Genomic DNA, 13,369 nt, shown 5'->3' with positions numbered 1-13,369 from the left:
CTAAAATTTATGCATGATAAAAATGTACGGAATGAAAAGCTAAAGGTGAGAAGTAAAGGTAGCCCTCTTCAGTTTCACCTGAGTCCACAGAACTGTTGATTTCCCCATTTTCTAACTTTCTTTCAGGGATTCTAGGCAAATAAGGGGTTTAATGGGCTCTTTATTCTGATGTGCAGCTGACCACACCAGATCTGCATTTCCACATGGCCTCATGCGGTCCCTCAGCTGCAGCTGAGCAGTTGGGCTCTCCCAAAGTACATACGTCGAATCAGTGTCCTTTTCTTTCTTCCGTATTCCAAAGGCCTTCCTTGTCCGTTTTTTCAATCCTGTGGGAAAACAACACAGGGTCAAGGAAATCTATTTTCTATTTGAACGTTCCTAGCAACATTCAAGGGAACGATATTTTTAAAGTTGCAACACACCAGTTAAATTTGAACATTCAAAAAGCTACGAAAATTTCTTCATTTGTATGCATGTGTCTGTGTGGGTGCACGTGCATATGACTCATTATTATTTTCGACAGATGTTTATCGAAGACTCGGCACTGTAAGTTCTTAGCACTCTGAGCAACCTAAGGATATAAAGAATGGAAAGGAGATCAGGGCCAGATATAGAAAAGTTTCCCTCACAGGCTGTGAGCTTTTCTAGGACAAAGGCCAGGATCCCTTCTATATGTTCCCTACACCTATTACAGGTACCAGATAATATTTGTGGATTTAAAATGCCTCCCAGGAAGCATCATTCAAGCAGTATTGGGGTAACAAGGCTCCTTTCTTCCATCTTGGACAAACCAAACCCATTCTTGGTTCTTCCATTCCTATCCTACCGAGGCTCTATCTGGGACTCCTATCTCCTGCATGTTCCATAGGTACATATATGGCTCATGTTTCTTAGTATTATTCAGATATACTAAATGCCTATATATTTTAAAACCTTAGACTTATTGGGGCATGTGGGTGGCTCAGTTGGTTAAGTGTCTAACTCCTGATTTCAGCTCAGGTTATGATCTCAGGGCTGTGAGACGAGCCCTCCATCGAGCCCCACACTGAGTCCTGCACTGGGCTCCACGCTCAGCAGAGAGTCTGCTTGAGATTCTCTCTGTCCCTCTGTCCCTCCCCCTGCTTGTGCAAGAGCACTCTCTCTCTTAAATAAATAAATTAATTAATTTTTTAAAAAAACCCTTAGACTTGTTACTGGTGGTTTAGAAAGTCTTTTTTAGCACATTGGAACTGGAAAAGTCCCTGAATTTCAGGATTTGTTTGGCACTAACAGGTGGAACAAAGGGAAAAACATTGACACAATCAGAGACTTGATGACACCTTCTTCCAAAACATGTGAGTCAGCCCCAAACCGCTCAGATTATCTGAGTCATTCATTATCTCGCTCTTAGGATTCTACTCATATATAATCCCCAAAATGCCTCTGTTCAGTCTAATTTTGCATTTTAATAGTCATTCCGTTTAAGATGCCTAGGTCTTTAAAATGTCAATATTTGTTTAAAAAAATCTCTTCCCACATTAAGCTAAGCTCTTCTTCATTATTCTTCACACGACTTTATAGGAAAAGTTATTGACATTTAAAACTACCCACCCATAATATCTAAAAACACCTTCCTCTCATTCATTTTCAATTTGAATTGTTAAAAACTTTCTTCCTTCTTACCTCTAATTGTCTTATCCCTTTATAGAAACAAAATATCTTAGTGACAATTATCATTTTCTTCTCATAATTTGCTTTGGGTTCAGGTTTCTTAATTGACTTCTCCATGCTTCTAATTCAGGTTTGGGGTTACAAGGAATGCTATATTTCACCAATCACTGATTTTTATGGGACTATAAAACAAATGCTCTTATTATCTTATGTTTTCAAGTCATTTAATTTTCTGTAATTTGACCATGAGATAAGAGACAGCATGCTCTACCAAACAGATCAGAAAATACACATAAATTCCAGTAATTCTTATATTAAATTAGTAGCAGAACAGGCAACAGTAGTTTTCCATAAGCTCTGTCCTGTTTTTGACCACCAAATTTGGACAACAGCCAATATTAACTAGGTCATGAACATCAATGAACTGTCCATTTTCCAGTGAAAAGTGCACTGGATCAGGATTCAGGAGACAGAGTCCATTTCCAGCATCATTTTTAAAAAAGATGTTATTTATTTATTTTAGAGACGGGGTGGGAGAAGGGCAGAGGGGAGGGGACAAGCAGACTCCACACTGAATGTGGAGCCCAACATGGGGTTTGACCTCACAACCCTGAGATCATAACCTGAGCTGAAACCAAGAGTCAGAAGCTTACCCGACTAAGCCACCCAGGTACCCCCAGCATCATTTTTAAGTGCACAGCTTAATACAAGTTTTATCTCTTTCTGTTTCAATCTCTCAATCTATAACAAAAGAGTCAATAATAAGGGATGAAAGACTTTGCACACATTCACAAAATGCTATGCCAATCTGTAATTTTAGTTTCACAGGAAGTTCTATTTTCTGTACCTAGAATACATTCCTATATATGGAAGATACATAGGAATAAACAAAAGACGTGACTTTCCAGAAAAACAGAACTAATCAAGTGTCAAAAGAAAATGTTGGAAACACTTTTCCCCCTCGAGAAGTGGAGAGATTTGAGAAACTTAGAAAATTATGAAGATAACTCTGAAGGACTAAAGCAAACAAAGTGATGAGATGTAGAAGTTATTCATATCTTAACATCTCCCTAAGAAGATCCAGGAAGAAACAATCATACCAACTGCGTTAAAAGTGAATGTACAGGTGTGGTCATGACTTTTGAGGGTTCATTAAAAAATATTCGAAGACATTTTTTGAAAGAGAGTAATAATAGTTAAAGATCTTGTAAGAATAACAAGTTTAAGACATTATGTCTGGTAATCTAATAAGCTTCAAAAATACTATAGCCAATGATTTTCCACTTCTGATTCCAGAACTTCATAAAAATTTTAAAGTCAATTCCTACAGTAGAACTGTTTTCAGGCTGGGTCCTGAATATTTGTCAACTATTCTTTACCAAAAATAGGAGGGAAAAATCACTTGGTTTTGAGAAATGAAGTAACTATTCCCTTGTCAATATCAAAGCACAGAGATAGTAAGAGAAAGAATCTTGTCGTCTTGATGACCTTGGGCTAGAACGGTGCTCTTCCACGTTGTAGAAATGAGAACACCCTCCTGTGTGCATCCAGAGCTGCAGTCCTGGGTCAGCCACAGATGAAGTCTGGCCTGGGCCTCCAGCTCCTCTCCACCTAATTGAGATTTCTTTTAGTTTCCTTTGGTATTATGAGAGGGGCTAGTCATGTCTGGGAACAACAACAAAATTAGAGACTGATTTTTTTAAGAGGGTGGGAAGCTCATTTCGAAATAGGCAGTCCTGGATAGGATGTTACCACATAATAGAATGAAGCAACGGGCACAGAAATTGACACCAGGGGTAGAACAGACACAAAATGCAGACTAAGGAGAGTTTCATCACCGCCATATTATGAGCGCCCATGACTGAGGTCCTAGCTATGGGCCAAGCACCAGTTGCTTCGCACCTGTTGTCTCATTTTTGTGAAAAAGTAGGAGGTGTTTTCTTCTCAAATGATGATGAGCCTGAGGGTTGCGTAGGTTAGGTGTTCTTATCGCCATCTCCAGGGAGGAAATTGGAGGCTCCTTTACCTCTACTGATCCCCAAATTTTGAAATTCCATAGGACTTTGTCCTAGGTTCCTCTACACCCTCTCCCTGGGCTAATTTCATGCACTCACATGGTTGCACTTGCCATCTGTATATAAATGAACCCTGAACCTATAGGTCAGGCCCAGGACTATCTCATGAGTTTTTGAATATATAGTATTTCTGTGCATACTCAGGCTTCTGTAAATAGATGTCAGATTTCTTCGAAAGCCTTTAGGCTCCACTTATTATATATATGCAATTAAACCTGTAACGGAATGCCTGATCATTTAGTTTACAATCATTTTCTGAATAAGATTCCCCTTAAGATGAGATGGTTCTCATGGTGACAGATGGTAACTGCACTTACTGTGGTAAACACTGCATAATATATGGAATTGTCAAATCACTATGTTGACATACATAACATAGTATGTCAACTGCACTTGAATTAAAAAAAATTTTTTAATGAAATCATTCTCCAGCAACAGATAAATGGACAGATAAAATGTGGTTTACCCATATGTAAAATATATTTCTTATGACAGGTCCAGAAAGTTTGAAAGCCTTTTTTTTAAACTTAAAAAAAATCCTTTAAATTTAAAACACAAATTGTGTTTACTAGCGCTTTTCTCTGAAACTTCCCTGAGATAACTTAAAAAAAAAAATCAAGATACCTTCGAACTTCCTGGTTTTATAAGTATAAAACTCTGCAGATAAAAAACAAATAGTACAGAAGAAAAAAATTATCTTTATCCATTTTCTTTTCTCCTGAGTACAACTGTTCTATAGGAATTCATTAAACAAGTACTCAATTCTGAATTTGAGCCTTAAATGCTACAAAAACAAAACGACTCTATATTAATTTTATACTTTAATTTTAGGTCAAACATCAAAATCTGATACTCAAAAGAACCTACAGGGTTTTGACTTGGTTGATTTTATGTCTTCTGTTTTATTTTTTTTTAAATTCCACTTGAAATATTTTTCTCCCTAAAAATGAAGACTGGTCCTATAGATGGACACGTTGAGGTAACAGTCCAGGAACTGAGTCCAGAAAAGGAGACATCAAGGTGTGAAAGTCCTCTAGGCAGGAGCTGAGGACCAGCCACACGGAACACACTGCTGGCCTTAACCAGAGATGCTGTCCTGCCACATGGGAGTGTAAGTGGAGGGTCCTGCCACTGACCCCCTCCTTTCTGTCCTTGCGCAGAACTCCTGCCATTCCACTGCCAGCTGGTAGGACAACACCGAGGAGAGGCCGAACGTAGAATGGTCACTGTCCTATCATCAGCACACTGACAGCTACTGGTTTATCACTGAGCTAACGTAAATGCGCTGAGATGGGCAGACATCTGGGGTGGGTGCAGTAGGGAGGAGAGGAGCCAAGGACAAAGCCGGGTTCTAATGCTGGGGGAGAGTGGGCCTGCCGGGGTGAGGGGTGCAAAGTCTGTGTATTTGATTGTTGGGAGAGAGCGCTCCTTTGAAGGCATTACTTTCCTGATTACCTTCTTTACTCATCTCACAACCTTGCTTACCCTGCTTTCACTGATAAATCTTCATTGCATTAAAACACTCATATAAACATATTGTCTATGAAATTATTGAAAAGGTGCTATTTTTGGAGATCATCTTCCTGGGGTGTACTTGGTTCTTCCACTTCCTGCCTCTCCCAAGTCAGTGCTTCGGAGCAGAGCTTGGACAAGGCAAGGCCGGGGCGCAAAACTGGCTCTAGAGTGACCTATTGATCCGGAAGAAGAAGGAGCATGAAGAGGAGTGGTAGCAATGACAGCTATTTCGGGCCAGTATGTAAAACACAGCTCAGAATCATTCCCTCAAGTATCTCCCCAGGAGCCTGAAGATGCCGCCTCCCAGACACACCAGGAGGAGACACAGTGGAAAGGATCAGAATGCATGGAATCTGGAATCCAAAGATATGGGATCAAATCCCACTTTCACTTATTGGTGGCTGTCATTTGCAGCAAAGCTTACAGAGAATCTAAGACACACTGTGTTACTTTTAGTGCAAGACTTATGTCGTCACAGGGCAGGAGGCTTGGAGGGATACTCCCAGTTTCCCCCTCTGTAATCACTAACAGTGAGGGGAAGCTAGCCCTTGTTCACGGCGTACCTCGTGTGTGCTCAGCACTTTACACAGACTAACCCTTTCAACAAGCCCTGAAGGTATTACCAACCCCCTATTTTATGGATGAAGAAACAGACTCGATGCGATTAAGTTCCTCTTCCAGCATCACTAAACAAACAAGTGATAAGACCAAGATTTGAGCCAGGCGTGTGTGACTCCAAAGCCAAGCGACTTCTCACAGGGTGGTCATGATGATTCATTTTTTTTTTTTTTAAAGATTTTATTTATTTATTCGACAGAGATAGAGACAGCCAGAGAGAGAGGGAACACAAGCAGGGGGAGTGGGAGAGGAAGAAGCAGGCTCATAGCGGAGGAGCCTGATGTGGGGCTCGATCCCATAACGCCGGGATCACGCCCTGAGCCGAAGGCAGACGCTTAACCACTGTGCCACCCAGGCGCCCCCGGTCATGATGATTCTTGTAGTCAGTACCCACAGCAATGCCTGGGACGTGCTGAACACACCTCCAGTACGCGTTCAACGATTTGAAAAGCCGCTCAAAGTTTGTATAATAATGAAAACAAAAACTAATGACTTTTCCTGAGGTTTGCAATACACATTCCACTGATGTTCAGTTTTCTGACATTCACTTGTGTATACAGAAGTATTAGGGAAGGAGAAGGAGCTCCAGACGACACAGGATGGACCTATCTGAATAGAGACTCGGGGTGAGGGGTATGCTGCAATCTCACCCCATTTTTAGGTGAAGAATGTGTATAATGGCACATCAAGAGGCTCAATTTAGCTCAAAATGAGTATCATAAATAAAAATGAATAGATGTAATTTATTAAGTACTTAATGGTTTAGGAAATATGTCCGGAAGTTCTTTATCTGAGCGCAATACAACCTTATGAGGTGGGAGCTATTATTGTATTGATTCTCTACCCGGGGGCAGGAGGAGTAACTGGTATAACTGACAGACCACATTTCAGAGTTCCTTCTGCCTGACTCCAGAATCCACGCTCTTCCTGTCTTGGGAATATCTTTTGTGCCATTTGTCACAATTCATTTTGTTCTCTTATTAAAAAACCAACCAAACAAAAAGCAACTCGATTTTTTAAAATTGAGAGACATTTTTAGGGAATTGGGATGTACATTTCTTAAACATAAAGACTGTATTTTACATGTTTAAATCTTTGTATGTTGCCCAGTGAACATAAGGAGACCCAATAGAAGTTTGCTAAATGGATTATTTCTGAAATAAATGTGAATTTTCAGCTCGAGCCTTCATCAGCTTGGAGGGTTACTCAAAGGTGACTCATATGTAATGGAATTATTTATTTTCTGCAGAAACCCAGGCCAAGCATTTGGTCTCAGTAATAAAAAACAGGCAAATTTAATTGCCCTGGGCATAATGCCCCATACTGACAGCAACTCTAGACTGGCAATATCTATTCATTACGATGCCACTGTATTGCTGTCAGGAAAGATTAAGATGCTTTGCACATCAGCTCTTCCTCTAAGTTTTAAATATAGGTACTAAAATCCAATTCAGATTCTTTGTCATAGGGTCTTACAGAGCAATGTTAAGACCAGTTAAGATGGAGGTCAGCCCTTCCTGTGTTTATGATTTTCAGTACCTAGACTACTGCCTAAGATATGGGAACTCCTTAACAAAAGCGAGTACCGGGAAATATGAAAAGTCGAGTTCAGTGTCTAACAGTACCTGGTATGTGGTAGTCACTCAGCAAATGTTTGCTGGTTGCTCTACGTATTTGCAGTTCTAACCAAAATTGTCCCAAATTGATGGGCATGTGCCTTTTGGTCTGAATGCTCTACCTTTGTTCTAGTGAGACCCAGGTGTTCTTTGTACTTAAAAAGCACAAAGATGGTACCCCACCCTTGTGAGCTGAGCCTACTGGCAGAAATGTGCATCCTGATAATACACTCCGTTAGTACTGGATTGCAAAAGGTCTGAGATGGACGGCGCCTTGAAATTCAGGTTGGATAAGTGAGAGTTCAGGTCAATGGCACTAAAATGGAGATTGCTAGAAGGCAATTAAGAATTTCAAAGGAGCTAAAAACAGTGATGACTTTTTTTTTTTAAAGAAACATTTGACCTTTTGGTGACATGGAAGAAAATGTTAAAGAGCAGATGGTCATGGAAAAGATTTGCCACAAAAGGACGTAGTGTTTGCTATGCTATTATTAATGGAATGAAGGAGCTGACCAGAATTAGAAAGAATTTCATGCAGGTGAACAGCCTCCATTAAAATTTAAGTAGCAAGATCCATGGGAAGCAGATGTAGTTATAATGAAAAGTAGGAGGTTTGAGCTCTGAAAGACTTGGGTTCAAACATCTTCTCTACCTCCTGGGGCAAGTAACTTCACCTCTCTGAGTTTCACTTTTCTCATCTATGTATCATAAAAGCTTTTTATAAAGTTTAAATGGGAGTAAAAGTTTTGTATAACACCTAAAATATATTGTGCACCACTTCATACAGATTTCTCTTGCCTTTCTTAGTTTTGATTGTTACAAACAACTAGAAATCACCCATTTTAACTGATTACATAAGAGCAACTAAATGCCTGCTTTGTAGATCTATTCCTTTAGAAATAAAAATACATAAAAAATAATCAAATTTTCAAAATCTTGAGCTTGCTTTGGTTACGGTTTTTTATTTTTTTAGATTTGTTTATTTATTTTTAGAGAGAGACAGAGCCCGCGGGCACGTGTGGGTGCCAGCAGGGGGTGGGGCAGAGGAAGAGGGAGAGAATCCTCGAGCAGACTCCCCAATAAGCTCCCAGAGCCCCAACTTCACAGGGCTCAATCCTAGGACCCTGAAATCATGACCTGAACCAAAATTGAGTCAGACGCCCTTAACTGACTGAGCCACCCAGGAGCCCTTGGTTACAGTTTTAATAACAAAACCAAACTTGGGCTCAAGAAATGTAATTTACTAACATCTGTCACAAAAAATGAGTGGGGATGAAAAGATTCACAGTCTTTTAAAGAAACACAACTATCTCCTGTAGCAGAAAAATACAGTATTGGTGAAGCCTCTACTAAATGCAAGTCTATTACAAACTTAATCAGCTGGTCTCGGTGTGATTTGCAAATAAGCCAATGTTACTTCTACTCGGATTAGTAGTATATCGAATTTGGAGTTTCCTGCTCTCACGCTGAGGAGGAGAAACACACGCTCTGCTTGGAAAATAACACTGCAAACACTAGTGAAATTAATTTGACCTGTTCCTTGAGAACCTTGTTCTGTAAAATGGTTTCCCTCTTACTCACTGTTTCTCTCTCTCACTCTCTCTCCCCACATTCACCGATTCTCTTCTCTATCCTCCATCTCCAGTTCCTCCCCTGCCTGACATCGACATGTAGACTAAATTGAACCTAATGATCCGCTCAGATGGACTCTGTTTTTCAGGCATAAGCAGAAAAATTCAATTGAATCATAATTCACCAAATTTCATTTCCAAAACATTCCATTTTCAACAAGAAAATAATCCCAAAGAAAGCAAACTGGACAATGACAGAAATCCTTTTCATATGCCCTGCCTTGTTATATTTCATCAGAGACTAAGGAGCAAGTACTTTGGTAAAACCTTTAAGTTGTTACTACATGTATCATTTAGTGTTCTGAACGAAATTCTTCAAAGGTGAATTAAGAAAGGAAGCTGGAACACAGCCTACATAGAATTCTTGTGCTTTAATTCTAACCTGCTGGGTGGAGGCACAGAGACGGGCCGAGGGGAAAGGAGATTTACATGGCGCTGCCAATTCAACACTTCATAGGGTATTAGCCAACTTCATGTTGTAAGAATCCACAAAGCCTACTTCCAAAATGGAATAGAAATGGTTTAAAAAGTTAAAAACATATAAACATGGAGCTATTTTTTTAAATGATCAGTTATCTGATAAACAAGCACAAAAAAAAAAAGGTTCAAAAGGGAACTAAATACAGAATTTTGCCCTAAGTTCTTTTGAGAGGTGTTAGAGGCCGCTGGGATGCATGTGGATTGACCCCATTTACAAGATTTATAATGATAATGATTATCCATGTATTTATTCACCTGTCCTCCACCCCTCCATTCATCCATCCTCCCACCTATCCATTCTTTGGCTATAAATCCCAATAGATAACAAAGTTCATTGTCATGAAATTATTCCTGTGGGATAACATTTATCTATCAAGTTGCAATGAAAACCTGGTGCCATTTTTTCTATTCTCATTGGAGGCAGAAAATATCAAGTTAACCTTCTTGGGAAATTAACCCCTGGTAGGCTTACAGATTTATCAAGCAATCCCCTCAGCATGGCTAAATGGTCATATGATTACTCCCTTTCTTTCTTTATAAACCTTACATTCCAACATTTATACTGATGTTTGTTACTCTACTAATGATTCTCTGGTTCTAGGTGCTCATACTTACCTAGCAAGCTCCAAATGGCAATTTCTCCATATTGGTCAGTATTCTCCTCAACAATATCCCAGTATTGGCCAGGGATCTAATGCTAGCCTTTTCTTCAGTGCCTAGTGTCAGGCAAGCTCTAGTGTATTTGTGACCACTGTCAGAGCTCCTCATCTTCTCAGTCAGGGGTTGATAGACTAGGAACCTGTGAAACATCTGTCATGTGGCAGGGACTCTTCCGGGCTAGGGATACAGTATCTAATACTACCCTTGAATTATGTGAGATCACAGATCAGATACTAAAACTCTGTAACACCCACCCTCAATGAAGTAGCTGCTGCCCACGTTAGCTCTTTCTTATCTGTTCATCAGTGTGACATAAATGCATAACTGTGCAGTGTTTGAGGTGAAGAGTGACATGAGGAAGTCAGGGGCCAGGTCATACAAGTTCTTGAAGGTCAAGTTAAGGACTTTAGATTGTAAGAGGAATGGGCAGTCATTGAAAGCCTTTGAGCAGAAAAGTAACATCATCTATTACCTAGTTCCAGAAAGCTCCAAAGTTATTTAATTTGTTTAATGTCATTATGATATGCTAAACAAATGAGTGTTTTCTAGATCATCAAAAGACAAAATTACATTGAGTATTCTTTGGTGTTAAAAGTACTATACTAGTTACTTGAAAACTAACATTTGAGTGTAGTTTTGGTATGGAAACTCAAACAAAAGGACTTAATTTGCCAGAACAGCTGAATTCTTCTTTTTTTTTTTTTAAGATTTTATTTATTTATTTGAGAGAGAGAGAGCACACAAGAACGGGGGCAGGGGGCAGAGGTAGAGGGAGAAGCAGACTCGCGGCTGAGCAGGGAGCCCGATGTGGGGCTCGATCCCAGGATCCTGAGATCACGACCTGAGCCGAAGGCAGACGCTTAACTGACTGAGCCACCCAGGCACCCCCAAAACAGCTGAATTCTTGAACATTTTTTACTTCTTAAGAGTTTACCATTTGTGACAGTGTGTAAATATATCACTTTTGATAATCCTAATTCAGATTCAAAGTAATTAAGAGGCTTCTGTTTAAATCTCCATAACTCCCGAACTCAAACCTCCCACAGAATTTTGTTACATTTGCAATCAGTCTCAAAATCAGATTCCAGCTTTACCACTAACTGGCTGTGTGATGCTGGAAAAAAAAAAATCAGTTAATCTCTCCAGACTTTGGCTTCCTGAACTATAAAATACCTGCTTCCCACGGCTATTGTATTAGATGAGAAAATGGAGTCAGATATGTACATTAAATGTTACCCAAGCAGAAAGTAGTATCATTATTTATTCTTGTGATTATTTTTATCATTTTAATTGAGGGTTGAAAAATAGTAAACTTGTGGGGCGCCTGGGTGGCACAGCGGTTAAGCGTCTGCCTTCGGCTCAGGGCGTGATCCCGGCGTTGTGGGATCGAGCCCCACATCAGGCTCTCCTGCTATGAGCCTGCTTCTTCCTCTCCCACTCCCCCTGCTTGTGTTCCCTCTCTCGCTGGCTGTCTCTATCTCTGTCGAATAAATAAATAAATAAAATCTTAAAAAAAAAAAAGAAAGAAAGAAAGAAAAATAGTAAACTTGTGGTAGTATATACCATCTAAAAGTCAAGTACCCAATCCAGTGAAAAGAGTAAGGTCCATCTCTTTCCTTGTTAACATGAAAAGGGAAGGAAAATCCATTTCTCCTCACAAACGATCTAGTATTTTCCAGTTTCTTCTGTTGGATATATTCACCTAGATGTAAGAGATATTGCCAGAGTCCCTGCCTGCGAAGCCACTCCCCAGCAACAGCTTTGCACTGCGGCAAGGGAACTCGGCTCCTTGGAAGTCAGCTGGCTTCTCTTTCGATCCCTGCATGGATGAAAGATACTATCACTTCTCCGCAGCCATGAGCTCTGGTCCCATATAATTAACTGGTTCTGCCACTTGTACTTGTATTACTTTGAATAAATTTATACCTCTCTCAGCCTCAGTATTCTCATCCATGAAATGGATCATATGTCATAGGATTGCTATGAAGCTAAATAAATCATGCCTATAATGTGCTTAGCAAAATCAATGGCTTGTCACCATCATTATTGTCTAAAAGTTGAGTCGGAATATAAAACTGATCCTAGGATAAATTCTTAAAATTTTTGGATTAATAAAAATCTATGCTATGGTTTATTGAATTACCTTTCCCCCCCAAAAGGTAATGGTGGAAGAAGCCTTTGAGGTTTTTAACCATCCCCCCAAATCATAATTTAAGCCAAAGGTTTTTTGTTCTTGGAAGGGGGTTTTAATCGGCTTCCGTTAAAGGACAAAGAGGAATTAACAAAGCACAACGGACAGGTAATTAAGTCACAGAATAGCAGGGTGGAGATCAACATCTGGTTCCATACTAGATCAGCAAAATGGAAGCCTTGAGAGGTTAAAGCTGTAGGCCCCCAGCCACACAGAGAATTACAGAGGGTGCTGGACTAAACCCTTCATGCTTCACTTCAGTCCAATATACTTTACCTGTTGATCTGTTCAATATGGGCGGGCATATGTGTATGTGTGGATGGTCAATACGTAGCAATACAAAATATAAACATGTGTATGTGTGTGTGTAGACACAGAGAGAGAGCACAAACTATCTATTTTCTCTAGCACTCTAAAATACCATGTCATTTTAGGTTTGAGCATACTTTTTGTTTCTACTTCGATGCTAAATATATCTCATTACTTTCTAAATGTCTAGACTAGTGTCACAAACCCCTATTTGGCTGAATAGCATTGCCCTGGCAATTTGAATCACATTTCCAGTGGCACTCATACCTTTTTAGCTGAAATTCGGCTTAGCATTTTGATTAATTTTTCTGTTAAGTACTCTAAAAAGACTTTTCAGTTTATGAGACTATAACCTCAAAGGTAGAAGGAAAGTAAAAGGTGACTTAAATAATAGAAAACAAAACAAAACAGAAAAAAGTCATCAGAGATGGTATCTGTAGAAATGCCAAGATCCAAATGCTGAATCTGAATTAAGCTAATTAGGTGGTACTTTTCACAAGTGGATTTTGTTCTTTCTGGAATAGTCACATTTATAAGAGAAATTCAAGCTTAATTCAAAAATGTGCCAACATGCTAGTCAGGCTGCCCCCAGATATTTCTCCTTTGAAACTCCCTTGAAAACTG

At 39.6% G+C, this 13,369-nt stretch overlaps 1 protein-coding gene across 10 annotated transcripts in view; it reads right to left on the bottom strand.

Annotated features, from left to right (window-relative positions):
• Positions 1 to 13,369, bottom strand: part of SGIP1 (SH3GL interacting endocytic adaptor 1) — a 204,947-nt gene that overhangs the window by 121,241 nt on the left and 70,337 nt on the right. For all 10 annotated transcript variants that reach the window (XM_045802097.2, XM_087865980.1, XM_045802099.2 and 7 more), the window contains one exon: positions 263 to 326. In XM_045802097.2, coding sequence (XP_045658053.1) covers positions 263 to 326 — 64 coding nt within the window. The remainder of the gene's footprint in view (positions 1 to 262; positions 327 to 13,369) is intronic.

Source organism: Ursus americanus, chromosome 12, assembly GCF_024610735.1.
Source record: "Ursus americanus isolate L20-20 chromosome 12, mUrsAme1.1.p, whole genome shotgun sequence".
In the NCBI taxonomy this organism is placed as follows: domain Eukaryota; kingdom Metazoa; phylum Chordata; class Mammalia; order Carnivora; family Ursidae; genus Ursus; species Ursus americanus.
The sequence above is the reverse complement of the archived record's forward strand: the minus strand, read 5'-3'. Positions and strand labels throughout refer to the sequence as shown.